Raw genomic sequence first — 27,818 nt, 5'->3', positions numbered from 1 at the left:
TCGGGTTTGGGTCGGGCTTGGGCTCGGGCCGGGTTAAAATTGGCCCAAGGTGTCGGGCTTCGGGCCGGGTCCGACCCCAAAAATGGAGCCCAGGCTCCCCTAGGGGTCGGGCAGGGCTGCCATGACCCGGTCTACTTTCGGGCCGGGCCGGGCTTTCGCCCGCGGGCCAAATGGTGAGCCCTAGCCCTATTTACGCAGTTGTGCACAGTGACGCAATAAATTTCAGCTTGAAATCCAAATGTTCCAAACCTATATATGAAGCAGGAATCTCTTGCGGATGCCAAGAGTCCAAAGTCCAAAGACTACCGCTTTCATCCCATCGACGCCAAACCCTAATCTTCTCGTTGGAGACACAGTCGAAGCTAATGGCTACCGTAGACGAAAGCCCTTCTGCTAAGAGGTGGCTTCCTCTTGAAGCTAATCCTGATGTCATGAACCAGGCATGTCTCCCCTGATATCTCTTTCCATTTCTCCTAAATCCTTAATTCAAAGTTAGTTTAATAGAGTGATAGATTGAAGATTTGCGATTGATAAAAGGGTCGTTGGTGGTGATCTGAAGATTTGGGTCTATACTGTTTACTTTCTTAGTCCATATGGTAGGTTTCGTTTTCAACTTTAATCCCCTTAAGGGATTTGGTGAACTTTCTGAATTGGTTTTGAGATTTCCTTATGGTAGTTTTATAATGTTCGATAGTTAAGGAACAAAAAAATCCATTAATTAATTCAGGGTTTAATTCTAGGAAATGAAAAATCGTTCTACAAAAGAACCAACTTGGCCAATTTTTGCATTTTATCAGACTTTTGCTTCAGTGTGAATATGTGAAATAGATAGTCCTAATTTGCATTTCTTCTACTGTGGGCGTGGCTGCAGTTCCTCTGGGGTCTTGGTCTTCACCCTGATGAGGCAGAGTGCTGCGACGTTTATGGTTTGGATGAAGAACTCTTGGAAGTGGTCCCAAAGCCTGTCCTTGCTGTGCTGTTTCTTTATCCCTTAACCTCACAGACTGAAGAAGAGAGAATGCAACAGGAAAATATGAGAAGGGTGAGTGCAGTGGCATTTTGATCATATGGTGAAAGTAAAAGCTCTATGTTATTGGTCTGTTTTTCCTGATTAATTCTCTAATTTTGCATTGAATGCTGATGCTATATATTTTTTTTATCACAATCAATTTATTTGTGAAAAATACTGGAGTACATATTTTTTTCCTGGTTGCCATGATCTTCTATCTGATAATTGCCATTTACTTAGCAAAACGGTTTCTGGAAATTTAGTTATGTAATTTACTGTTTATATTGATATTGATTGTATTTTATACTTTAGGGTATCTATTTTTGCAGTGTTGATATTAAACCTCTTTTGATATAATACCTGCTGAAATGAACTGTTTGGTGTGCCATGATGATTTTTTTTTTTAATTTCAAAAATGAGAATCTTGCTATAGATATGCAGCAGCCAGCAACACAAGGAATCTAGTGTAAGGATATTGGCGATCAAAGAAGATATGATGAGATAGGATATTTTAAGATGGATTGGCATGTATAACGTAGATTGAGAGTTGAAAAAACTCAGGTGGGAGGTATCAAAAAGAATAAAAGCTGAAGAAAGACATGGAGGGAAATGATGATAAGCAATATTTGCTTAATATTCTGCTGAATATATTTGGGACAAGCTGGTACTCCCTCTGTTCCATTTTGGTTGTCCATCTTTCTATTTTGGACGGTCACAAAATTAGTGTTACTTTTCTTCATTAATTAATAATTTTGTTGTCGTATTCCAAAATTACCCTTGTTACATTAATTAACATGATTATTTTGTGTAGTTGAATTGCATTAAATCATGTCTCCTTAAGAAGTTAGATTTTCGAAGGATGACAGGCAAATTGGGATGGAGGGAGTATAATTTTTGCCCTTGATTTATGTCTTCATTGATATAAACTATGTGGGGCTTTCTTACTTCCTTGTTCCCCCATTATGTACTTGAATTGTTATTTAATAGCTCCAGTTAGTGACTCAATTTTTATTAATTAATTACTCAGTTATCGTTATTAGATTTAATTTCTATATTGTTTATTTTCAGTTTAGCACTTTCAGTTATTGGGTTTTTATCAAGGTTTGAAACTAATAAAAAGGTAAACAACACCCATGCACAAGGCTCCCATAATGGGCGGGGTTGGGAACAAGTAAGATGTACGCAAACCTTACCCCACATAATATGTGGAGAGACAGTTTCTAGAAATTATTTGTGACCTCTAGGTTGCACCCTACAACTCTACGACTGGGCCACATGTTCGTCTATCATTAGGTTTGAAACTAATGAAATGGAAAATTTTAAAAGATTCCTGGGAATGAAATATGGCGATAAATGATATGGATATGGGAGATTTAGATTATTAAGATATTTTTATGGCTGTAAAAAATAATTCCGAGCTTGTCTATTAAATCTTTTCTTTTGTAATTATTTCTCTGTGATCCTTTAATCTCTTTGCTAATTTGAAAGATGATCTATGAAGTACTTTGTACTAAGTGTCGTTTCTTTCTATTTTGATTTTAGAGTAAGTAAAATTGCTGCATATCTTTTTATTTTAGGAACCCTGCGATAGAGTTTATTTCCTCAAGCAAACTGTTGGTAATGCTTGTGGTACTATTGGACTTCTTCATGCTATTGGAAACATCACTTCAGAAATTAAGCTTAGTAAGTTTTCTGGTGACTGTCTATAAGCATGGAAAATTTGATTGAGCTTATTCATATGGTGAGTGAAAAATGTGTTTTACTATCTCCCTTCCTTTGAAAATAAAGCAATGGCACAAAGAAGATTCACGGTCATTCCGTCCTTTGAAATTTAACTGTGATGAAGGAAATACATCCAGCAACCTGGATATCAGAAGCCAGGTTCTTGCCTTGGAGAGTATATTTGACAACCGCATCAAAATTTTTATGTAAATCCAGATAAGAAAAAAAAGGGTCATGACATCTAAATGCTAGTCCTAGAGCTTACAAGAATTGTATCACGTTCTTTAGAGATTGGTGGTCTCTCTCTCTCTACATTTTTCTTGTTTCACTAATCACTCAGCTTTTATCATCTTCCTTTACACTTAAAGGTTTATCAACCAAATGCCTGCCTTTATTTTTAATGGTATTAGGATAACAGTCATTCGTTTTGAAAAACTCATCACATACTTCCTTTTTGGTGTTACCTTCTTGTTTTCAGCTGAGGGATCTTTTCTGGATAGATTTTTTAAATCCACTGCAAGCATGGATCCACTGGAGGTTTGATCCCTGCAATCTCTCTCTCTCTCTCTCCTCCCCCCCCACCCCAAACCACACATGCGAAAATCAACACAAGATGCTCTAATGTCAAACCATTACTGTTTTCTCATTTAATCTTACAATTATGTTTCCACCTCCTGATGTAGCGTGCTGCATTTCTTGAAAATGACTCAGAAATGGAAGTTGCTCATTCAGTAGCTGCCACATCTGGTGATACTGAGGTAACCTTTATTACCAGTCACAATTTTGAAGTTAATATTACTTCTACACAAGGATTCATTGCAGATGGGTAAGTATTTAGCCATGCGGTACATCTGCATGACTTTGTATGAAGCATAAATCACCTTCTCTTGTGTTCATTAAATTGGGGCCCTATCAAAAGTCATTATCATGACCTCCAAGTCAGGGCTGCAGTAACTTAACTGGGATTTTGGTATGAGTTGTACAGACCATAACTACTCATAACATTGGGGTCCTTAAAGAAGTTTGATGATACATTTGTTGAATTAGTAAAATTTATATCCGTTGCTCGTTGAATTGTTTCTTATGGATGTTCAGATTTGTGCTTTTTCCCTTACCATTTTCCTTTATAGGCTTCGGATGATGTCAATACTCATTTCATATGCTTCGCATGTGTGGATGGTACGTACTTCAAAGGGTGATAAATATTCTACAATATCTTTCCCTCTCTCAGATTGCATGATTATCTTTGTCCAGACAATTTTAAATGCACAATTTCACATGTTTTTTTTTTTGGGGCTGATTTTTCCTAACCATGTTGTGATCAGGGGAACTTTTTGAGCTTGATGGGAGGAAATCAGGACCAATATCTCATGGTGCATCCTCTCCAAGCACCTTGTTACTGGTAAGTTTTCCTGTTGTTATACCCTGTTTATAGTGTTCTAATGCCCATTCTTTTCCTTTTCGGTTGCCTGTTATGTTTGCTCTATAAAAAGATGGTAGAGAAGGTTTGAATTTGTTTTCAATTAAAGAGGAAACAAAAAACAAAGAAGAAATGCCTAAATAATTAGGTGTTAGTGTTTGTAGATGTATTCTTATGGTAATCCATGTTTCTGACAGTTGTATTTGAGAATGTCAGATGAAGAATTCCTTATCTTTAGGAAGGGCAATGTTATGCGCTCCTGTCTTCCCAGAACATATTATGATCTGGGTTATTGACTTATTGCTATGATTAAAAGAAGAGAATGGTTTGAATTTTGTCTTAATTAGAACGCTTGCCTCTACCGGAGGGGCTTGTACATTGAATGAGTTGAGCTAGGAAAAACTGAGCCCAACCCCATCCATATCTTGTTTGCTGATGCTTGGGCTGTGCTGTTGTGTCCCTACCGTTGGGGGCCTTGGTGGAATCCAAGGTGATAAGGTTACATTTTTTTTTGTTACATCCCTTTTCTAATAATTTTTTTGAGATTAGATAGCGATTTTTGATTACAGGATACAGCTAAAGTCATTCAAGGCATGATCCAGAAAAATCCTCACTCGCTCGACTTCAATGTCATAGCCATTTCAAAGAAAAGTGGGGGTGCATTTTAAGGTTGGCGATTTGTTCTCTTATGAGGCCCTCACAAATGACTGAGATTTTATTTCTAGAGGCATCACTGTACTGCAAGACCATTTCCAGTTTTTTCATTGTATTTGGCCTAACAAACATCGTTTTTGTATCTGGTCTGGTGATCTGCCGGCCATGGTTGCTGTTTGCTAGCTTAAATTAACAGCAAGGAATGGTAATTGGTTGTGGGTTAGGTTATGCTGTCAAAAAAGATGCTTGTTTTTAGATATAACTTTTGAACTTACCAAAAAAGGTCAATTGAGTCCTTGTGTTTTTTATGGGCCAAATCAGCCCCTCGATTTCAAGAAATGATCCATGTTTGACCTTCTATGAATTTGCCGTTAAAATATTTGATGTGAACTCCATTCGTTGACATGTATTTTATTTTGGTAAAAGTTACTAATAGATGTATTTGTTGACATGGCATTTGATAAACCAAAAGTTTAAAATATTGAAAAAAAGTTTCTTCCTCCCTCTCTTCAATCTCCAACGCTAGCCACCGCCATCAATCCATGGCATAATCTATAGATTTTTATCATTTTTGTAAAAAAAAAAATCAAAACAAACAAAAAGTTGCACCCACTGTTATCAACAAATCCTCACTCCAATTTCAAGAGCATGCTGCCTCCTAGTGTGCGTGGAGGGTTTGAAAATTAATCTTCGTACTCTCTACATATATGTCTTAAGTTTGTTTCTCAAATTAGCAGTAGGAGACATCAATTTTCGAAAATGTGTAGTCTGCCATATTTCTGATTCCGTCAGCGCGTGCGCCCTCCTAACGCACTCGAGGGTCTTAAAGTTAACGTTAGTACCCTCTATATATATGTCTTAAGTCCATTTCTTAAACTGACAATAAGATACATCAATTGCCGAAAAAGTGTAGTCAACCCCATTTCTCATCCTGTCAGCACGCGCCCCCTCCTACTCATCAGGGCCTGACACTTGCTCCAACGGTTGGGTGCAGGTCATGCGCTTAAGCGTCGTCCATTTTGAGCTAGTTGATTCGGCAAGTGAGTTGTTACACACTCTTTAGTGGATTTCGATTTCTATGACTACCGTCCTGCTGTCAGACGAACGAATTGCACGTCAGTATCGCTTCGGGCCTCCACTAGAGTTTCTTCTAGCTTCGCCCCCTCAGGCATAGTTCATCATCTTTCGGGTCCCGACAAGTATGCTCTCATCCCTCAGCACGTCACGAAGGAAAAAGTATTCAAGGAAATGCCTACCGTAGACAAGAAACAAACAGACAAAACTATTCAATGTTGCAAGAAGATTGACATTTCTACATACAAGACTAGTGCCCATGGAAATGGAATTATTAGTTCCCAACACCATGACAACCACCTGTTAGTTATATGCTTTTATTAATAAAACTGAGCTTTCCTTGGTCGAAGATGAATATGCTTTTATTAATATGCTTGAGACCCCCAAAAGACCCTTATTTAATGTGGAGTGTTGGATATGAAGTGGGCCCTATGTGTGTGTTTTTAATCAATGGCTATTTTAATGCCACATAGATTTTGGGGACTTTTGGGGGTCAACTTTTGAGGGTCTCTAGCATTGTCCAAAAAAAATACACCCTTATCGACAATACCCTGTACCATGATGAGATCAGACTTCAAATAAAACCATTAATTGACAAAGAAAAAACCTTCCAATTGAACAGCACATTGCTATTGTCTGATAGTAGAATAATTCTTCCAATTGGAGTGCCCAGCCTTGTATCAACAATTTGTGAGTCTTTCACCTTTTGTTATGTCAGCATGCTTGTCTCTTGTGTAAATTGAGTAAATAGCCAATTTGATCACCAAAAGATGTAACTCGTTTCAACTCAATCACCAAGTTTCAGGTTTCTCAACTCGGTAATTGATTGTTGATTTCTTTCTCATGGCAGGTCACTCACCAACCGGAAAATTACACGTGGTCGCCGAAGTGTTGCCTGGCAGTTTTTGTCCAGTCAACGCGAACATGGCATTTTTTAAAAGAAAAAAAGGTAGAAAATCACGAGGCAGTTGATGCCCCATACTTGGGTTAATGTAACTTTCACTGTTACAGGAAGCAGGAAATCCATTGTAAAGAGTGGTTACATTACTAGAGCCAACACATGGGCCGGGCTGTCTGATAGCCACGGCCTACCCAAGCCGGTAAAAAACAGGCTTCAGAATTTTTTGACTATGGGCCACGCTAAGTTTAAAATTTAAGCCCAAATCCATAGTAAAGAGTGGATAGTAGATAGATACATTTCTAGGGCCATGCTTATCTAGATTCCCCATGCTATATGCGGCGGCAATGCAATTCTCCATTTCTCCAGAGAGTGCTTTGACTCTGTGATGAAGACCTACATCGTGAACTCAAGATTGCATACAATCGGGTTCGCCGTTATGAGATGAAGATGGATCGAAATCAAGCCATGCAAATCGTGGGCTTGAAGTCATGCAGCCCGGGAATGTAGTAGATTTGGAGTGCACGGCTGATATTTCCTAGACTATTGGAGTTGCAATTATTAGGATAATATTTAATTTATATTCTTGCCAATGACAACTTTTAGGAGTAGACTTCTATTAGGAGTAGTTTGCTATGTGTATTAAGAATAGATTTGATTATTATAAAAGCCAAGTGTAGTTCGTATGTTGGGAGATTCAATTAATAACAAAAAAATTGAGATTTTCTTCTCAAACCTTCTTTGCTTATATGTGAGTATTGGCAAGGGATTTTCTTGGATTTCCAAGAATTCATCATGTCCCAGGCACCCAGCCCTTTAGGCCAGATTTGGATAGGAAATTTTTACCCGATAATTATAGTAAGCCCAGCAAGTGAAGAAAAAAAAATCCTTTCGAGCCCAATCCGGACCCAACTAAACTATGATCGATCTAGGTGTGACCATTATGTATTTATACCAAAACATCATTACAAGCATGTCATTTCTCTCTGGGGGTAAAGATTGACCCAGGAGGGATCATCCCCTACTCTAGGCATCGACTCCAAGTCACATGAGCAACACCCTCGACAAACTAATCGAGAAGCAAAAAGAAAAATACCCACATGATCATAATGGCAACCTCCCCATGTGTTCTCTAACAGGCTATAAATACATATTACTTCAAGGCGGTATCACTCAGTGGCTTGGGCACTTAGGACTGGGTTGGTGCTCAGAATCTTCCGTCTTGCATCGCTTCAAGAAGCAATCAAGGGTCTTCTGCTTCGCAGGGCTGCTTCTTGGCTGGCTGGCTGAGACTTGCAAAGTATTCTCATGGCCGTCAATCATTTCTTTGTTCAATAACTAGCATTCAGTTTACCAACCTCAAAAATCAACCAGTACTGAACCCAGCACCAGTAGCAAATCAGTATTTAGAAATTTCAACAATTTTTCCACAGTTCTTCCAAACTTTAAAATAGAACTGCTACATGCACACATATAACTATATAAGTGTGTGTATATATATATAAAGAGAGAGAGAGAGCAATAGCTTATTACTTGTTCCAAATTCTCTAACTTGCTCTGAACAACATCCCTGGAGAAATGGATCCTATGCGTTAATTAACCATCAAGATTGAACTTGAAAATTTTTCTCTCTGTTATTTCAATGGAGTACTTTACTGATCATTATATCACCCAAGAAAAGCCGATAGCATATGAACATACCATATGATGTCATCAACTGTGTCATTAGTGTGCAGATAGTATATATTGACTGAAGAAACCTATAAGCAATGAACCAATTGTGTCAACAGGAGTTGGGCACACGCTGATAAGAAATAATAAGAAAAATAACAGGAGTTGAGACTTCGAAGTCCACTTAATAAAAGCTCTATTTAGTGTTGTTAAAGGCGTAAGGCGCACGACCCTTCAAACGCCCGAGCGCAAGGCGTAATTTCACGAAATCACACACATATATTTATATCAACACATAAATATGACACTGTTATCCAATTAGACATGTATATATATAAAAAGTATACCTTTAATATGCGAAAACCACAAATACATATATATGCAATTGTTGATGAACAAATACCTAACAGTAGGTGAAGCGTGCGAGAAAGGAAATAGGAGGAGAGACTTACGAGAGGGGAGAGGATAGAGGAGGAGAGAGAGAAAGAGGAGAGACTTATGAAAGCATCGATCTAGATCTAGAAGTCTTTTTAAAATTAATGACATACCCGCCCTTTGCACGGTTAGTTTATTATATGCATTCTATTATAGAATAATCTATGTAATGCTATATTCTTCCAATATTAATTTAAAACGTTCATTTACAATGCATTTTAATACATTTACTTAAATACAAATATGATTATAACATCATGATAATTTTATACATTTACTTAAATATAAATATGATTATAACATCGTCATGCATACCCGTGTATGAAAATTGAATAATAAAGTTTGAGTGTATGAAAATTGAATAATAAAGCTTGAGGTGACCATCAAGGAGGAATTTTATTGTTGAATGGATAAAGAGGATCCTAACTTACCTTTAACATTCTGTTTTGCATATGTCAGGTCATAATACGGACTTTAGAATTCCACAAAACTTAGAAGCTCTCAATCATACATTCTTTTATAAGATGGTTGGAGTAGTCAAAAATGAAGATCACACATCGAGTTTTGGGTTTTACTATTTACCTTAATTATATAGGATAATTATATCAGATATCAGTCTTAATCAAAGCCGTAATTTTTTTTTTTAATTTTGTTACTATACAAAATGTATATTTAAAGAAGGCAAAATATTAGGGCCCATCCTAATTAGGTATTACATCAAATTTGCATGGCAATATGTAGTTTTTGACCACTTCTACTTGTACAATAACAGCACACCCAAGAGAGCCTTAACATCAATTTTTTTGTCAGCTACATGAATCATTTAGTCAAAAACCACATTAAGTCTACCAAGCACAGCTCTTTACCTTTCAATCATATATAATTTTACACGCCCTACTAATTCTTTTGCAATCCTCGTATATATAATATATGTATGTTTGGGTTTTTTGTCGCCATGGTGAAGAAAGGGGGAAAACACCAAGAGCATGCTCTAATTTCAATGACATGAGCTAATTCTTTTTCTAGCATCAATAGTCATTGAGGATTACCATAACAGTTGAAGGCACCACTAATCAACCTCAATGAGAATGATTAAAGTTGGCAGGCACAAATGATGACTTCACATAAACGTTATCAATAAGTGAGACTAAGCAAAATCTGGCTCTACACAGCAAATTTCTTAGTGTAAATGCAATACACTTAGAACTTGGTACAAATTACAAATATTTAAATCAAAGTGGACTTGATATCTTCTTTTGACGTATTCCACACGAATACGGAATCCTCTGATTTTTAATTGAGTGCTTCAAACAAATTCTACGAATTTGTAATAAACTCCAGTTGGATTTGATTACTGGACTTGAATTTGAGACTTGATTTGCTGGACTTGATTTTGAGATTTGACTTGGACTTGAGACTTGAGACTTGAAAGAATTCTAAGAATTCCGGATTTAAAGAACTTGAACTTTTCACTTCCGGTACTTGACTTGGACTTGAGACTTGAAGGAATTCTAAGAATTCCGGATTTAGAGAACTTGAACTTGAAGGAAATTTGAGAGAGTCTTGAGATAGTTTATCTCTTCTTCTTTTTTTTTCCCTTCTTTTTTTCCAAATGAGCTTGGTATTTATAGGCAAAGGGAGAAGTGGAATTTACTTGATCTACCCTTGGCCTTAACCCTTGACATTAAGGGTATTGTAGAGAAATCACTTAATCAATGATTATCTCTTTGATTTTATTTTTATTTTATTTGAATTTGATTTTATTTGAATTTATCTTAGATTTTATCCATTTAACTAATTTAATTTGATTTTGGCTTCATAAATTATTTTAATTGAGAGCCCATTTAAAGCACACTATTTTATTTAATTGGGCTGTAATTTTTTTATGTCTATAAATGCCCCCTCAAGACTTAAGTTATCAAAGACTGGATAATTTAAGTCTTGAATTATCTAATCACAATTTGACTTGTATTTGAGAACTTGTAACTAATCCTCTACAGGCATGCAGGGTCATCTTAAATTTTACGTCAACAGTGCAATGACTGGCCGTTTTGCTATCCTTGGCGTTAATCGATTTCAAGGTTTGGATATGTCTTTGATTAGCAGATCCAAGGAATTGGCATCCACGGATGCCCGTCGTCCTGGCCTACCTTACTTGTGTATTGCACCACATCATAATGAGGATGACTTCATCACACGGCCTTTGATTGCCGAGAATATTGGGTACAAATTTATTAGATGGTGGACATCTTTGAACCACAGAGGAGAGATTTCATATCTTAATGGATTTTGGGAGAGTCCAGATGGGTTGGTGGACTCCTTAAGGATAGAGGCTTGGAGGATTTATCATTAGCAGTCGAAGTAGCAATGATGGAATATCATCGTCCCCCTTCAGCATATCGGGCTTTATGTGAGGTATGGTGCCCTGAAACCAATACCTTTTTGACGAGGCATGGAGAAATCGGCATTTCTCTTTGGGAAATGCGAGATATTTTCGGATTGTCTATTAGGTGAACTTCCTGATAGTATTGGAGGAGATGTTATTCCACCCACACATTCTTTAGAGAATGGAAGTCTAAACTTGACAGATGATGGGGCTACTTCAGGGACATTGGATCGAAAAGTTTCCAACACCAAATCCCAACAATTGACTGTTGTTTTATCAACATCGAATCCTGAAGATAAGTCACCAAGTCTTTTAAATGAGCAAGAAAAGATGTTCCGTGAAGCGATGACGGCATATCTTGAGAAGGAATTTGACAAGGCATTGCATGGAGGCCTATCTGACTTGAAAGGATGGTGCACTCGGAAGTCATCCTGTTATAAAGACTTCTGTAGTCAATTTTTTCACATTGATATTTGTCCTTTAATGGCAAAGGTTGTTGAATACTTGAATGACATTGATGACTTCCTTCACGAGGAGAATGACACCATGCGTTTTCCACCTTTAGAAGAAAAGCAAAAGCAGTTGGCTTCTTTGGAAGATCTTATTTCTGCTCGTATGCTTATTGTTCCAGACTTGACCAAGGAACGTTGCAAGATAGAAGCAGAACAAAAGGAAGTTAGACTTGAGATTTCTCATCTAGAGAAGCGAGATAATGTTTTGTCTTCCAAACTTGACTCCATTGATGAGAAAATGAAGAAAGAAAGTGATGACCTTAATCAATTTAAGGAATGACATTCAAAGCTAGAGAAGCTCCAAGTTAAGGATGCCACTGCAGCTGAGTCGATTGCTAGACGGAAGGCAACTTTGGAAGATGGATTCCGTGGGCTAGCGAATTGGATCAAGAAGAATTAGACTTCTTTATTTATTTATTCTTTGTCATTCTTTGTCATTTCTATTAGCTTTTTTTATGTAATGAACATTCATATCAATGAATTCATTTGCTCTCTATTTTTATTTTTTTTGAATGCTATAACTTGGTGCACCATCAAGTATGCACATATAAGCATCAAACAAAGGTATTCTCATTAAAGAAAGGAACCTTAAATCATAACATGAATGTATATTTACATGCTTCGATTTTGTCCTTTCGAAATCATAATACAAGGAAATGTTTTTTTTCATTGAATTTGACTGAACTTGAAAATAAAAGACAAAGTCTTCTTTTTTTTATTTGGATTTGACTGAACTTGGAAATAAAAAAACAAAGTCTTTTTTTTATTTGGATTTGACTGAACTTGGAAATAAAAGACAAAGTCTTTTTTTATTTGGATTTGACTGAACTTGGAAATAAAAAGACGAAGTCTTTTTTTTTATTTGGATTTAACTTAACTTGGAAATAAAAGACAAAGTCTTTTTTTTATTTGGATTTGACTGAATTTGGAAATACAAGACAAAGTCTTTTTTATTTGGATTTGACTGAACTTGGAAATAAAAGACAAAGTCTTCTTTATTTGGATTTGATTGAATTTGAAAATAAAAGACAAGGTCTTTTTTTTTATTTATTTGGATTTGACTGAACTTGGAAATAAAAGACAAGATTTTTTATTTATTTGGATTTAACTGAACTTGAAAATAAAAACAAAGTTTTTTTTATTTGGATTTGACTGAATTTGGAAATAAAAGGCAAAGTCTTTTTTTTTTTTTGGATTTGACTGAACTTGGAAATTCCCAAGCTGCCTACGTACTCCTTTTGAGGAGATCAAGTCAAACGTAGTTCCATGCAAGTTTTTTTTTTAAACTCTTATTTTTGCCTAGACCGCCCTTTCGGGTTTTCAATCTAGCGAGTTTTTTTTTTTTTTTTTTAAATAAAAATACCATTCATAGTTTATAGTCATATGGGCAAGGAGTATTACAATTTAATTCTAAGCGTAAAAATGCTTCAAGAATTTTCCATTGATAGGTCCGATCCGTAGACCGTCCTTGTCGATAATTTTATAAGCACTATTTGTGTAGACTTCCGTGACTACATATGGTCCATCCCATTTGGGTAGGACTTGCCCCCAGTCCGTCGAGTGATCACAATTGGTCTTCTTATAGCTAAGACCAAGTCTCCTATTTGAAATGATCGAGGACGTACCTTTTTATTGAAAGCTCTGGACATACGAGCTTGATAACATTCTAGTCGCTTTTGAGCTTCCAACCTTCTTTCGTCTAAGGACTCAAGTTCTTCCAACCTTAATTGAGCATTTTGCTTTGTTGTAAGGCCTTCTTGGATAGCAATCCTGAGAGACGGAATTTGACATTCCAATGGTACTACTGCTTTAACGCCATAAACCAAAGAATATGGTGTGGCTTGTGTTGGTGTTCGATAAGTTATTCGGTAGGCCCACAAAGCTTCTCCTACCCTTTCATGCCAATCCCTCTTTGACTTCGAGACAACTTTCTTTAGCAAAGTGCAGAGAGTTTTGTTAAAGGCTTCTGCAAGTCCATTTGCTGCTGCGTTGTACATGGAGGAATTGTGTTGGACAAAATGAAACTTTTGACAAAGTTTGTCCATTAAACTGTTATAGAATGGTTTTCCATTATCAGTAATGATATATCGAGGAACTCCATATCTATAAATGATTTGACCTTGGATGAAATTGACAACGGTCTCTTTTTTAACTTCTTTTAATGGAAGTGTTTCTGCCCATCTTGAGAAATAATCTGTAGCTGCCAAGATATACAAATGGCCAGCAGATGATTTTGGAGTTATGGGTCCCACAACATCCAAACCCCAGGCATCAAAAGGCTATGAAGCAACAATCAGATGTAAGGGTTCCGGTGGTTGGTGTATAAAGTTCGCATGAACTTGACAAGTAGCACATCTTTTAGCATATTCCATGGAATCTTTCACCTTGGTTGACCAATAATATCCCATCCTTTTTATCCGAAAGTGAAGTTTTAGTCCGGACTGATGAGCACCACATATCCCGGAATGGGCTTCTTCCAATACTTGATTCGCTTCTTCTTTGCTTAGGCATCGAAGAAACACGCCATCAAAAGAACGCCGATAAAGCGTATCTTTGTAGTACATGAATCTAGAGGCACGTCGCCGAATTTCCGTTTTATGGCGATGATCATTTGGTAACTTTCCATATTTAAGAAAGTCAATGATTGGTTGCCTCCAATCCTCATTTTCAGTTGTATCAACTGAGATATTATGAACTTCTGTTTCATCTTCAGGTGTCCATGATGGAATTACCCATTTTTTAGAAATGGACATAATCGCGATATCTTTATCAGAGTTAGCGAATACAATAGCTAAGTTAGCCAATACATCTGCTTGTCGATTTTCATTCCTTGGGACATGAATAATATTAACCATGTCAAATTTTTCCAAGAGCTTTGTCGCATGCTTTTGGTAAGGAATTAATTGATCTTCCGGACTTCATATTTTGATAAAAGTTGATTAAATCCATTTCCAAGCCAATTATCAAGGCTTGGTATTCTGCCACATTGTTGGAACACATCTCCATCAATGTAAAGGAGAAAGGCATGACTTCATTTTGAGGGGTAACGAAAACTACCTCAGCTCCTGCACCATATTTTCGTGCAGCACCATCAAAGAATAATTTCCATAATGGTATTACATCAGTGAAAAAGACTTCTTCATCTGAAAACTCTTTTGGAAGCTCCCACTCTGCTGGAATCGGATGGTCCGGTAGAAAATCCGCTAAAGCTTGTCCTTTTATAGCCTTTTGAGGTACAAAAGTAATATCAAATTCCGATAGAAGAAGTGCCCACTTTGCTAATCTTCCGGATAAGACTGGTCTCGACATGATGGATTTAAGTGGATCCACCTTTGAGATCAAATGAATAACATGTGCAAGCATATAATGTCTTAGCTTCTTTGTTACGAAGACTAATGCTAGGCACACTTTTTCAATTGGTGAATAATTTAGCTCCACGCCTACCAAAGTACGACTCACGTAGTATGATGCACTTTCTTTCCCCTCATCATCCACTTGTCCAAGAAGTGCTCCTAATGATCGCTCTTGGGCAGCAATGTATAGGATTAATGGCTTACCTGGAATTGCTGCCTTTAGTACAGGCAGATGTAGGAGGTACTCTTTGATATTATTAAAGGCTTTCCGACAAGTATCATCCCATTTAAAAGAAGTCTCTTTTTTTCATCAACTTATTGAATGGGTGGCATCATCCAGCAAGGTTTGAAATAAACCTTCTAATGTATGCGAGCTTTCCTTGCAAGCTTTTTAGCTCGTGTAAGTTAGTCGGTTCTGGCATTTTTATAATGGCGTCGATTTTTGTTCGATCAATTTCAATACCTCGATGTCTTACGATGAAGCCAAGAAATTTTTCAGAAGTGACACCAAAGGCGCACTTGAGAGGATTCATCTTTAATTGAAATCGACGAAGTCTTTCAAAGATAACCCGCAAATCACCTAAATGATCTTTTCGATTTTTGGTCTTTACGACTAAGTCGTCCACATAACATTCCACCTTTTTATGCAATATATCATCAAAGATCTTCTACATGACACGTTGATATGTGGCTCCGGCATTCTTCAATCCAAAAGGCATAACTTTGTAACAATATATTCCTTTTGGAGTATGGAATGCAGTGAATTCCTCATCCTTTGGGTTCATCTGAATTTGGTTGTATCCAGACGAGCCATCCATGAAGGATAACACTTAGTGTCCAGTAGTTGCATCAACCATTAGCTCCGTGATGGGCAATGGAAAATCATCCTTTGGACATGCTTTATTTAAATCTCGGAAGTCAACACAGACCCGTAGTTGCCCATTTTTCTTCATCACTGGGACAATATTGGCAATCCATGTCGGGTATTTAACTTCTCGAATGAATCCAGCTTCAATAAGTTTATTGACTTCATTCTCAATTTTTGGGACTAATTCCGGTCGGAATCGTCTTTGAGCTTGTTTTATGGGACGTACTCCATGTTTGATAGACAAGTGATGGACATCAATCTTTGGATCTAGTCCTGGCATTTCTTTGTAAGTCCATGCAAACACATCCATATATTCTTGCAAAAGCTAGATGTATTTTGTTTCTTCTTCTGGACTTAGAAGCGCACTTACAAATGTTGGCCTTGGATTAGCTTCAGTTCCTAGATTGATCTCCTTGAGATCATCAACCGTAGCTTGCCCCCCATCTTCAAAGGTAGATGGTGCCGATATGGGTTCTTCATCAGAAGATGATTCGAAATTGAATTCTTTTTCAGTCACTTCCTCAATTGTGACGTGATTGACAGAAACAATCACCTTGTCTTTACTTTTATCTTCAGCTAGAGTATTATGTCTCCGAGGTCTTTGTCTCCTTCGTTTCTTCGGATCCTTTTTCTGGACTTTTGGCCCAAGCCTAGAGAATACAGAGACTTTTTGTATAGACTCCATTTGGTTTGATGTTGATGGATTATCACTCATCCGTTCAAATACTGAAATTCGAGTATTTTGCTATTGTATTTGGCTCGGAGCAAGGGGCTCTACGGGCTTGTCATCATTATACTCAAAAATCTATATCATGATTGGATTGGTCGATGCTTTCTTTGCTCTAATTCGGATAGGGTGTGAGTGTCGAGACTCATGTCCCAATCCGTGTTTTGATTGTGGAATAGATATTCCTTGTTTATTTATCACCAGAGCTTTTCCACTAGACAGAACGAATCAAGGTCACCAAGTATGCGTGGCTTCCCTTTTCCGTATCCAGCGTTCTCCATGAGCTTCTTTACACACGGATCAAACCATCCATTTGAATGGTCTCCCAAAGCTTTAGGAAGCTCAGCTTCCTTGACATTTTCATGTGTAGAATTTAAGTTCACAACTTTCCCAATAGAAGGATCGGAAGGATTAGGTCTTCCTTGAGAATGTCAATATCACTCTTCGACAACTCAATTTTTGATGATTCCTTTACAAAGGTTCTTGATAAGATGTCCTCAATTGAGTCATCTTTTATGTCATTTTTGATTCCGGAATCAACACTGGAAGGGCTTCTTGGGGCATATCTTCCTTTTGGTAAAATTTTGCATCCACAAAATGATATTCTTCACTTGCGAATGGCTTTGATTCGGCTACAATGCATTTTTCCTCGCCATCTCGACTGTACTTGAAGCATTGGTGCCATGTTGAAGGAATTACTCCATTCTCATGTAACCAGACACGTCCCAAAAGTAATTCATAGGATGTTTTGGAGTCGATTACATGAAATAAAGTTGATGATATCAAATCATTCATCTCAATCTTTAATCGGACTGTGTCAATGACACGTTGTCCTTTCTGATTGAAACCTTGGATTGTGAGTTTGCTTTTAGAAAGCTCATTCATTGAGATTCCAATCTTTCTCATTGTATGAATCGACATAATATTTACAGCAGATCCACAGTCAATGAGGATTCAAGATATTTTGTGTTCTCGAATAATTCCACTAACATAAAGTGGCCTGTTATGAAGTCATCGTCCAAAGCTGTAAGTCATCGTCCATAAAAGTAATTGTTGTCATACAATCAACGTGACTAACTTTTCCTATTTGGGAAAATATTTTCCCATTTGTATTCTTCCGGATTGAGTAGTGTTTGAACTAGCGCCAAACGAGTATCTGTTGGGAGTTCAAGGACTTCTGAGATGTTCATGTCAGAGGGAATTTCTCGGAGTGAAGTAACAACTCCTTTCTTCTCAATGCTTGAGGCTTCCCTCTTAGAACCATCTCTTTCTTCATGTGACTCTTTAGAGTCTATTGCACTGATCACATATGATGTCATATGTTCATCTAGAAAGTTATCTTTCTGAAAGTATTCCTTAAGAGTTACTTCTTTTCGGGGCGTTGAATGAGTGTTCTCAGTCTCCACATCAACATGTGTCTTTCTTCGATTTCTTCTTAATCGATTCTTAGGCCGAGATTTCTTATTTCCTCTCCTTCCGAACTCTTTATTCAGAATAGGTATCGGACTTGGAAGAGACCAGATTGGTGATGGGTATTGTCTTTTACTTTTCACTTCTATCCAACCTTCATCTTCACTTTCAGAGGATGAATCATACATTTCTGGTGACGAATCCCACACATCTAGATCATCCGTCATGATTTCATATAACGTTGGCCTATTTGGAGCTTGTGGCCTCGGCATTCCGGGATATGCATAGACAGTGGTGGCTTCTCCATCTACAATGAACTGGACTCTTATAGCTCCTTCAGGAAGCTCAGTAGTCAGTTTTATATTTGATGATTCCTCGTTAGTTAGGGACGAGGGCATCGTTTGAGATTCCATTGATATTGGAATGGGATCAAATGACCCAAAAGCCACCATTTCGCAATTAACTTCAACATTGTCAGTAAGATCGAGATCGATCTTGTTTTCCCTATTCAACCGCATGATTATGTCTTTCAAGACAAAAGATTTCTCAATCGGATGACTAATAATGCGATGATACTTGTAGTACTTAGGATTATCATTTTGACCAATTTCTTTCGGCCGCTTCGAAGTAGGAAGTTCTATGAGCTTCTGTTCAAGTAATTGGTCTAGAATTCCAGACACTTCGGAATCCGCAAATGGGTATTCCTTCTCTTGCATTTGTTTCAAGGTTGGTCGCTCCTTGATTTGAGTTTGATCCTTACGAGTCTTGGACTCGAATTTAGATTTAGATTTCTGTGTAGAAATCTTAATTGGGTCGGTAGTAACAACCATGGATTCTTTAGTCCGCGAAGGCTTTGAATCCTTTTTCACCTCTTTTTTTAATTCTCTTTTTTCACGAGGGTCACTTGGCAAATGGCTTCCATGCCTTGCTATTTGGATTTCCAAGTCATGGGCTCGGGTTGCAAGTTCCTAGAAGGAATGAGGCATACTAGCTTGAAGATTGTATAGTAACCCCTAATGCATTCCTTGAACACACATATCGATAGAGGAACTTTCACTTATACGTTCCTTCCAATTTAGGACAAGGTTCCTCCAGCGTTCAATATACTCGACCACAGCTTCTTCTTTATTCTGCCTCATTCTTGCGAGTTTCGGGAGGCTAACTGTCCGTCGGGTGCTATAAAAGTGAGTTAGAAACTCGTGCTCAAGTTGATCCCAACCTTCAATGAAGCCAGTTGGAAGGTCAGTATACCATTTAAATGCAGCTCTTTTTAGGGAACGCACGAATTGTTTTACCATGGAATCACCAAATGTACCTGCATTATTGCAAGTTTCGATGAAATGAGCAACATGTTGCTTTGGGTTGCCCTTCCCATCAAATTGTTGGAACTTAGGGGGTTGATAACCCCATGGCATGCGGATTTAATCAATTCAACGACTATATGGTTTTGCGTACACTAGAGATGATTGTGAGGCTCCACCATACTGAGCTCGGATGGTATCAGCAATCATGTTTTGGAGTTGATTAACAGAGAGTGAAGCAACAGATAAGTTGGTGGAATCGTGGAGAGCATTTTGTGCTGTCAAGCGATCTTGCTCTTCTTGCTTTTGTTGAGCTTTAAGAGAATTTGAACTCTCTGGAGCTTTACCTTCTCGTGAAACAAATGTTTCATTGCTCGGTTCCGTGATTGGTCCTAGGGAATCCAATCGATTTATGAGTGCAGAAATTTATTTGTCCTTCTCTTCTGAGGACTTTGTCAATTGATCAATGGTGACATTCATTTGTTTCACCTGATCTTCGAAACTTGTTGCCTCGGTCATCATAACCGATACAGGAATATCTGATTCCGACATTGCGATGTAATTATCCCACTTCCATGATGTGGATTCCTCATATGAGGGGTTGGAATATACATATTCCATTCCTTTTCACTTGGGAGATTTAGATTTGGATTCGGATTCGGATTCAGACTCCGAAGGAGAGGTGTAATCACCCCACTTCCGTGATGCCAACTTCACCGAATGAGGTTTGGACTCGGATTCATCACTCAAGGAGCTGGAATATACATATTCCGCCTCTTTTGTTTCATCTTTGATTTGAAGGGATTTGGACTCGGATTCATCACCCGAGAAGCTGGAATGTACATATTCCGCCTCTTTTGATTTATGGGATTTGGATTTGGATTTACTCACATGGGACTTCTTTTGACCCTTTTTTGAGAATTTCTTAAGAGGAGAAATCAATTGTGATTCTCCGGCTTTAACTCGAGTACGAGTTGCGTGAGAGACGTCATTAGTGACATCAATCTCCTTCGAAAGAATCATGGATTCCATAGTTTTGACTTAGACTGAATTTAATAAATTCAATTGAAAGATGAGAGGAGAAGAGGGTCCCACCGAGCGTGCCAGAAATTTGTACACAGCAAATTTCTTAGTGTAAATTCAATACACTTAGAACTTGGTACAAATTACAAATATTTAAATCAAAGTGGACTTGATATCTTCTTTTGATATATTCCATACGAATACGGAATCCTCTGATTTTTAGTTGAGTGCTTCAAACAAATTTTACGAATTTGTAATAAACTCCAGTTGGATTTGATTACTGGACTTGAATTTGAGATTTGATTGCTGGACTTGAATTTGGAACTTGATTTGGTGGACTTGATTTTGAGATTTGACTTGGACTTGAGACTTGAAGGAATTCTAAGAATTTCGGATTTAGAGAACTTAAACTTTTCACTTCCGGTACTTGACTTGGACTTGAGACTTGAAGGAATTCTAAGAATTCCGAATTTAGAGAACTTGAACTTGAAGGAAATTTGTGAGAGTCTTGAGATAATTTATCTCTTCTTTTTTTCTCCTTCTTTTTTTCCAAATGAGCTTGGTATTTATAGGCAAAGGGAGAAGTGGAATTTACTTGATGTACCCTTGGCCTTAACCCTTGACATTAAGGGTATAGTGGAGAAATCACTTAATCAATGATTATCCCTTTGATTTTATTTTTATTTTATTTGAATTTGATTTTATTTGAATTTATCTTAGATTTTATCCATTTAACTAATTTAATTTAATTTGGGCTTCATAAATTATTTTAATTTAGAGCCCATTTAAAGCCCACTATTTTATTTAATTGGGTTGTAATTTTTTTATGTCTACACTGGCATATTCAACATGCACAATCTCAATGAAAAGGATTAAGTTGCCAGGCAACAATGACTAACTTATAGGAGCGACAAAGCTGTTGATGACAACATGCTCAATACCTTGGGAAAAATAATCTGAAACCCCAAATACCTAGCGACAAAGCTGTTGATGACAACATGCTCAATACCATGGGCAAAATAATCTGAAACCCCAAATACCTTGCAGTGCACAACAGCAGTCCGAGATCCTCAACAGTAACTTCCTCCCCCAGTAGCAGGCTTTAAAAACCGGTCCTTTTAAAGTGAGACATATTTATAATATATCCATAAACATTCTTTTTTGAGATCCCTCTTATTGCTTAGGCGAGAAAATAATTCAGGGAAAAATTGGGGAAAGAACCCACAATCAATTCATTTTGAATCACATTGATGTGAATCATAGAGCGATCCTTCAGGTGCAAAAAGCTAACCGATATTGCCGAATATATTCAGCTCAACGTTCACTTTGGTCGCCATACTATTATCAGCTAAATATCCAATGTCTAGCAAAACCATTCGTGAAAAGCAAGAAGCCATCCTGGGAGTATTAATCAGCTATGGAGAGTTCATATTCCCTAATTGTCCATTCCAAAAGTGAATCAGACAGGAAATTACTCTTTGGAATCAAATTGACATTTGGCAAACACAGTTAACCTGGAACTTGGAAGAATAAGACCATTCCCTAACACAATTAAAAAGAAGAACTTACTATGCATAATTAACAAAGCCTAATTAATAAAGCCATCAGTGAAACTTTCCCTACTGAAACTTGCCATAATTAATAAACTTAAACTTGAAGAATTCCTCTACGATTCAAATCATCACCAGCTAATGGTGATAATTTTCATTGACAAATTAATTCGAGAACAAAAAGATGACCACAATTATAATATATCTCTAGTTGACATACTCTATAAGGTTCAACAAAAGCCATCTATTTTCTTGATATCAAAACTTTTTGAGAAGTTACAAACTTATCAATTTTAAAAGGCCTCATAAAAAACACAAAGACCAACGTTAGGTGTGTTGTTTTATTTTTATTTTTTTGCACCTAGTAAAAGCAAATTAATACCTTAGCCAAGATAATCTGAAACTCCATATGCCTTGCAACGCACAGAAGCACCCCTGAGATCCTCAGCAGTGGCAATACTTAAATCTTTAAACTTAGGTACGGGAGTACCTTCTTGAATATCGTCAACGTGCGACCACAAAGAACTCCTCCGCAAGTTGGCTTCCTTTAGAATGTCCTTCCAATCCCTCTGTTTGATAGTCAGGTCCCCAACGAAGTTGTTGAAGGCCCGCTCGTAATTCTCACAAATCGGCTTCGTATTTAAGTTCCCTGTAAGAAAAGAAATATAAGTTCCAGTCAATTAAACGCAAACGGACTAAAACGACATATTGTACTTACTATCTTTTCTCCAGGAAACGGAATTCCGTCCGATCCACGAGGACCAAATACCATCTCCCCTCAAACCCATAAAAAATTGGGTTTCCAACCTCGATTGGCTATTGTCAGGTTTAAAACGGGGTGGCCTTGCTTCTTTCTATACAAATTAAAAGTATAACGGCCAGCATCTCTGGGATGCTCCTTCAAATAGTAGTAATTCAGCAACTCCTTGTACCCGATCGGACGTCCCAATCTTTCATTAAGACACTCAACGACGAGGAGAAGTCTCCATCCATTTGGCATGAGCTGCGTCGGAGCAATGAGGAAGTAACGCAATACGTCCAGTGCCAACTTTCGTATCGAAAAATGAAGACCTAGTTTAAATGGAACCTCATACATAGCGATTCATCCCGACACGTCCCAATCAATCCTTTGATAATAGGCGGGAGCTTTTACCTCTAACCCGGCCGAAAATTTATAACAGTACTTCAACCCCAAAACGTCATTGCCTTTTAAGGCTGGGATGTTGGTCTTTACTAAGAAATTCAATGGCTTACCGTCTGCAATGGTTGGCTCAGCCCCACTTTTGAGCGGGATCGCCTGGCCACCACTAGGTCCCACTTCTTCAATCGGCTTTGCATACCACAACCCCGACTCATGATGTGTCTTCCTCGGATGAAAGATTACGTTCAAAGAAGTCGGTCGACTCAAACTAGTTCTACCCTCTTCCTCCCTACCTTTGTGGGCTAGGGTCATACTAGTATCCACAATGACATGTCAAGTGGAATCGTCTTCAGAAACTGAACCAAACCTCTTATTTTCCCTTAATTCATCCACATCAGACTCCTTGAGATTGGCAATCTCCTCCAATTGGAAGTGAAGCCATCGATTCCACCCACCAGATAATTTCACCAGAAACCTAGGTATGGTGGAGGAAGAACTCCCAGAACCCACAGGAAAGCCAAGAACTGGCCCTAAATCAGAAAAGACAACAAGGAAATACATGCGAGGAGGATAAAATAGCAAAGAAGAGACAAAAACAAAAAGAAACTCAAGAAAAAAGCAAGGGAGTCACCTAAACAATGGAAGAAAAGACGTTGGAGCAAGAAGGAACCACGAGCAAAACAAAAGGAAAACGAAGGTAACCTAAAACAACGGAACTAAGTAAAAGAAAGAAGCTTGATTCTCGGTATATATAAGAAGCAACACGAGAAACGGGGCTCATTTATTGCCTGGGTGATGATTGCCTAGAAAAACAAAATGATGGCTTCTACCCTGTTCATTGCACATCTTCTGAGGAACATTTAATGCCTCAAAACCCTAAAAGATGACCTTGGACAAAACAAATGCCCGAAAGTTGGTGGCCAGCTGGCAGCCATAACTAATGAAAAGATCTTATCAAATCTAGCTCACACGTGGCAGGAACCCACAAAATCGGACGAACCCAATATCAAATTTACCGAGGCACCAGACCCACGATGGCTAACGTTCAAGCCTAAGTGGCCAAGGACTTTCGTCCGATCGAACAACTAGACCCACGAGAGTCTAACGTTCAAGCCTAAATGGCCAAGGAGTTTAGTCCGAACGAACACTAGACGCACGAGAGTCTAAAACTTGAAGCCCAATTGGCCAAGGACCTTCGTCCGAATGAGACACCGGATCTAGGAGAGTCTGAAATCCAAGTGGCTAAGGATCTTCGTCCGACTGACTACCTAACAACTCTCAAAGTCAAGAAACTTAAGTTTGAGAGTGGGGGACAAACTGTATGGGCCAAAAACCGTTGACCCAAAATACTTGATCATACGTTGAAAGACCCATGGTTAGATCAGCCCAAATATCTGTTCGAAGGTATGTCTGGCCCAAGTCCAAGCGAAAGTCCAAGGCCCAAGATTAGAATGGGTGCAAAACCAGGCATCTAAGGCCCAAGGTTTTAGATGCCAAATAATCCCAGATTGGGCCGCAGACCTAATTACGGCCCAACGAAGAAGCCCGTTCGTACAGTCAACACGTGCTGACCACGTGATCTGAAACACTATAAATAGAGGAGGACCCCTCTTCATTTACTCTCTCAACTACCTGGTATCTCTCTCAGTCTCTCTAAATGCCATTCACTTCTCTCACTTAAATATCTCCCACCGTTGACTGACTTGACCGTTGGAGCTTGTTCAGCCGACACCACACCAGTGTCCAAGTTTGACCGTCAACTTCCCTTTGATCTTGTAGGGTTGTCATAGGCCTCAATCGACGATAACAAGTCGATTACAGATTTTGGAATCTACATTAACAAAGCACACTATTGCATTCCTCAAAGTACTCCAAGTATAGAATGAGCTTCAAGTGTCATCCACATTAAAGGATCTCCATTTGGTTGCAATGTACTCCAGAATTAATGAAAAGCGGCAGGACTGTATACTTCTTCTCTTCACATGTATTTGATCTGAATGAAACTCCCACAATTGCAAATACAATGCAAAATGGCTTGAATTGAGTTCCAGAGTATCAGTCCCATCACAAAGGTTTTTGTAGACAAAATAAGAATTGATCTTGTGAAACTCTAAGTGAGTATCTCCTTGTTGTAATCGTCTTTCCAGAACATACTCAATCTCATTTGATCCATTTGCTTCACGTAATGCTCCATCTAGTCATTCACTAAACCATGTAAAGCTAAGCACCAAAACCTGCACTATAAAACACCCATGCCCTTCAGAAGCTTTCTCCCAACTAGCACAGTTGATGTCAGATATTAGTATTGTTAAAGTTGGGATTTTATCAACTACAGTAGCATGAGAGAAGTCCTGATTTGCTGAGGTATTTGGATGTTTCTCATAATCCACTACAATTTCATCTCCCATAGCTTCTTTAATAGCATCCAAGATGGTTGTACCCATCATTATTTTGCCACTACAATTTCCTTGCCAACATATTGTCCACCAAGAAAGCCACTGAAGGGCCAAATAATGTCCAAGAGTAGAGAAATCACAGTCCTAGTCTTTCTGTTTGTGGTCATTCACCTAATAATGCATGTTAAAACCATAAGAAGTATTTCCCTACACACTTATATGATTGCAAGAAGACCAATAACCTAATGTAGCGTAATCTGATAGACTACAAACACAATCAATGCTATAAGCCAAATCAGCCACTTGTGGATCAAGGACACACCATTGTCTCTGCATATATTTGCCACCTCCTACTGGTACTAGACCCACATTCTCCTTCCAACCTGAAAATTCCAGTTCATCTCTTGGCTTCCCGTTAAACTCAAATATTCCCCAGAGTCTATTAAGAATAAGATGGAAAATATAAACTTCAAATGGTCTTCGTCTAGCTGGGGTTCCATTTTCCAAAGTAGTTAATTTGCTATAAAACAAATCAAGATTCTGTAAGCACTTTAGAGTTCCCAGTTTAGTATGAATTTCACCTGAGAACTTGTTTTGAGTTACATTAAGTAGCACAAGTGTCACCTGTGCAATCTCTAGAGGAAGCTCCCATACATTTCATTGAAACAGAAGTTCAGCATACTAACCAAAGACCCTAGAGCACACACTGAAAAAATATCAGTATCTTTGAGCAACAAATCACAAGTGCCTCTGCACTTCTTAGTTGTGAGTATGGTGTACACGAGCATCGAGGACTCTAGTTTTTCAGGTGAGGATGGTATGGAACCACTTAGTCTATTGGACGACAAAACAAGAGCTTCGAAGTTTTGCATGTTTTCGACTTCAGCAGGAATGGTAGCATTGAATTGATTGTAAGTAAGAATCACGAGCTTCAAGCTCAATACTTGAGAGAGTTCAACAGATAATGGACCCGAGAAATTATTGCAGTTCAGGTCTAATCGAGAAACATTTGGCAACTTAAGAATACAAATAATGTCCTGTATATCTCCTCCAAATTTGTTGTTACTCAAATTCAAGAATGTTAACTTGGTCAAGTTCAGAAGCAACTCAGGTAAATCTTTTGAGAAATTTTTGCTTCCCAAGAGTAAAGATTCAACTGTTTTACCATCAATTATAACATTATATATCACGATAAACTTCAAAGCAGGGGTCCCAATACCAATCTCACCAAAATACTGAACAATCTAGTAGTTCTTTAGTGCAAAATTATCACTATTGGAATCTCCAAGTAGTTCTTCAGAATTTTAGCCCAAAGTCCTCTCAACAACAATTCACATACATGATACATACCCCGGATCATAGGTACTGATATTCCCTACACCATTATTGCCTATACTCATTAACAACTCCATTGTCCAAGTTCTACTATACACTTGCAGTACTCTCATTCCCTCCACAAAAATCCCATTTCTTGAAAAATCCTATTTTACCCCCTTTTGACTCCACAAAACTACCATACAATATTGCTTTCAATGGACAACATTGGCAATGATAAGAAATCGAATTCATAACCACATACCAAAGCAAAAATCAAATTCAGATCATAACCACATACCAAAGCAGCCTTAGGGCACCCAAGAATATCTGAGTGTTGAGGCATCCACTTTGCGCGATTCACTTCCCCGAAAACATGAATCTTCTATGTTATCTCTACCTTGGGCATCACAGAACTTTCAGCATTATGGACCATATGATTTTGTGGCCCAATCGCATTGACAGCTGGTTGAGGACATTCATCAAACACCTTTGGTGCCTGAGGTTGGTCTAAAATTAGGCACATGTTATATTCCTCAACAAGAACTATTAGATTCTACGGATCAGCGTCATGAAGAGAAACAAAATCGTCTTCATCGTCGGCATTGTACTTCCCATCCAATGGATTTGTAAATTCACCAAATCCATACTCCTCACACAAAGCTATTATGAATGCTTCTCACCATGGTGTAGGTTGATGGAAGTACATCCATGGGAACCATTGTAAGGCTTCAAAATCCAGATTGAAAGAAGCTAGAGCAACTTTCTCATGTTCTGGAGTTCCATAAAATCCAAAATATTTCTCAGCCTTGTGGATCCACACAAGTGGATAATCACCACGAGTAAAATGAGAAAATTCATTTTGTTTCTTGGACACTCATTGTTGAGATCCTCTTTAATCTTGTTTATCGGATCGCCAAACACTACGATGCCCTAATTCAGATCGATTATTTT

General features: G+C 38.0%; 1 protein-coding gene and 1 pseudogene across 1 annotated transcript; one reads left to right on the top strand and one right to left on the bottom strand.

Annotated features, from left to right (window-relative positions):
- The first annotated feature begins 240 nt into the window (after positions 1 to 240).
- LOC119980324 (ubiquitin carboxyl-terminal hydrolase 3) lies at positions 241 to 5,206 on the top strand. Its single transcript, XM_038822988.1, has 8 exons — positions 241 to 440; positions 872 to 1,042; positions 2,587 to 2,692; positions 3,210 to 3,268; positions 3,415 to 3,489; positions 3,862 to 3,910; positions 4,057 to 4,133; positions 4,721 to 5,206. The coding sequence occupies exons 1-8, from the start codon at positions 366 to 368 to the stop codon at positions 4,817 to 4,819; spliced, it is 711 nt and encodes a 236-aa protein (XP_038678916.1). The 5' UTR covers positions 241 to 365; the 3' UTR covers positions 4,820 to 5,206.
- A 2,744-nt stretch (positions 5,207 to 7,950) lies between these two features.
- Positions 7,951 to 27,818, bottom strand: part of LOC119980748 — a 56,877-nt pseudogene continuing 37,009 nt past the window's right edge.

This window comes from Tripterygium wilfordii, chromosome 16 (assembly GCF_013401445.1).
Source record: "Tripterygium wilfordii isolate XIE 37 chromosome 16, ASM1340144v1, whole genome shotgun sequence".
Taxonomy (NCBI): domain Eukaryota; kingdom Viridiplantae; phylum Streptophyta; class Magnoliopsida; order Celastrales; family Celastraceae; genus Tripterygium; species Tripterygium wilfordii.
This window is presented reverse-complemented; position numbering and strand designations above follow the sequence as displayed.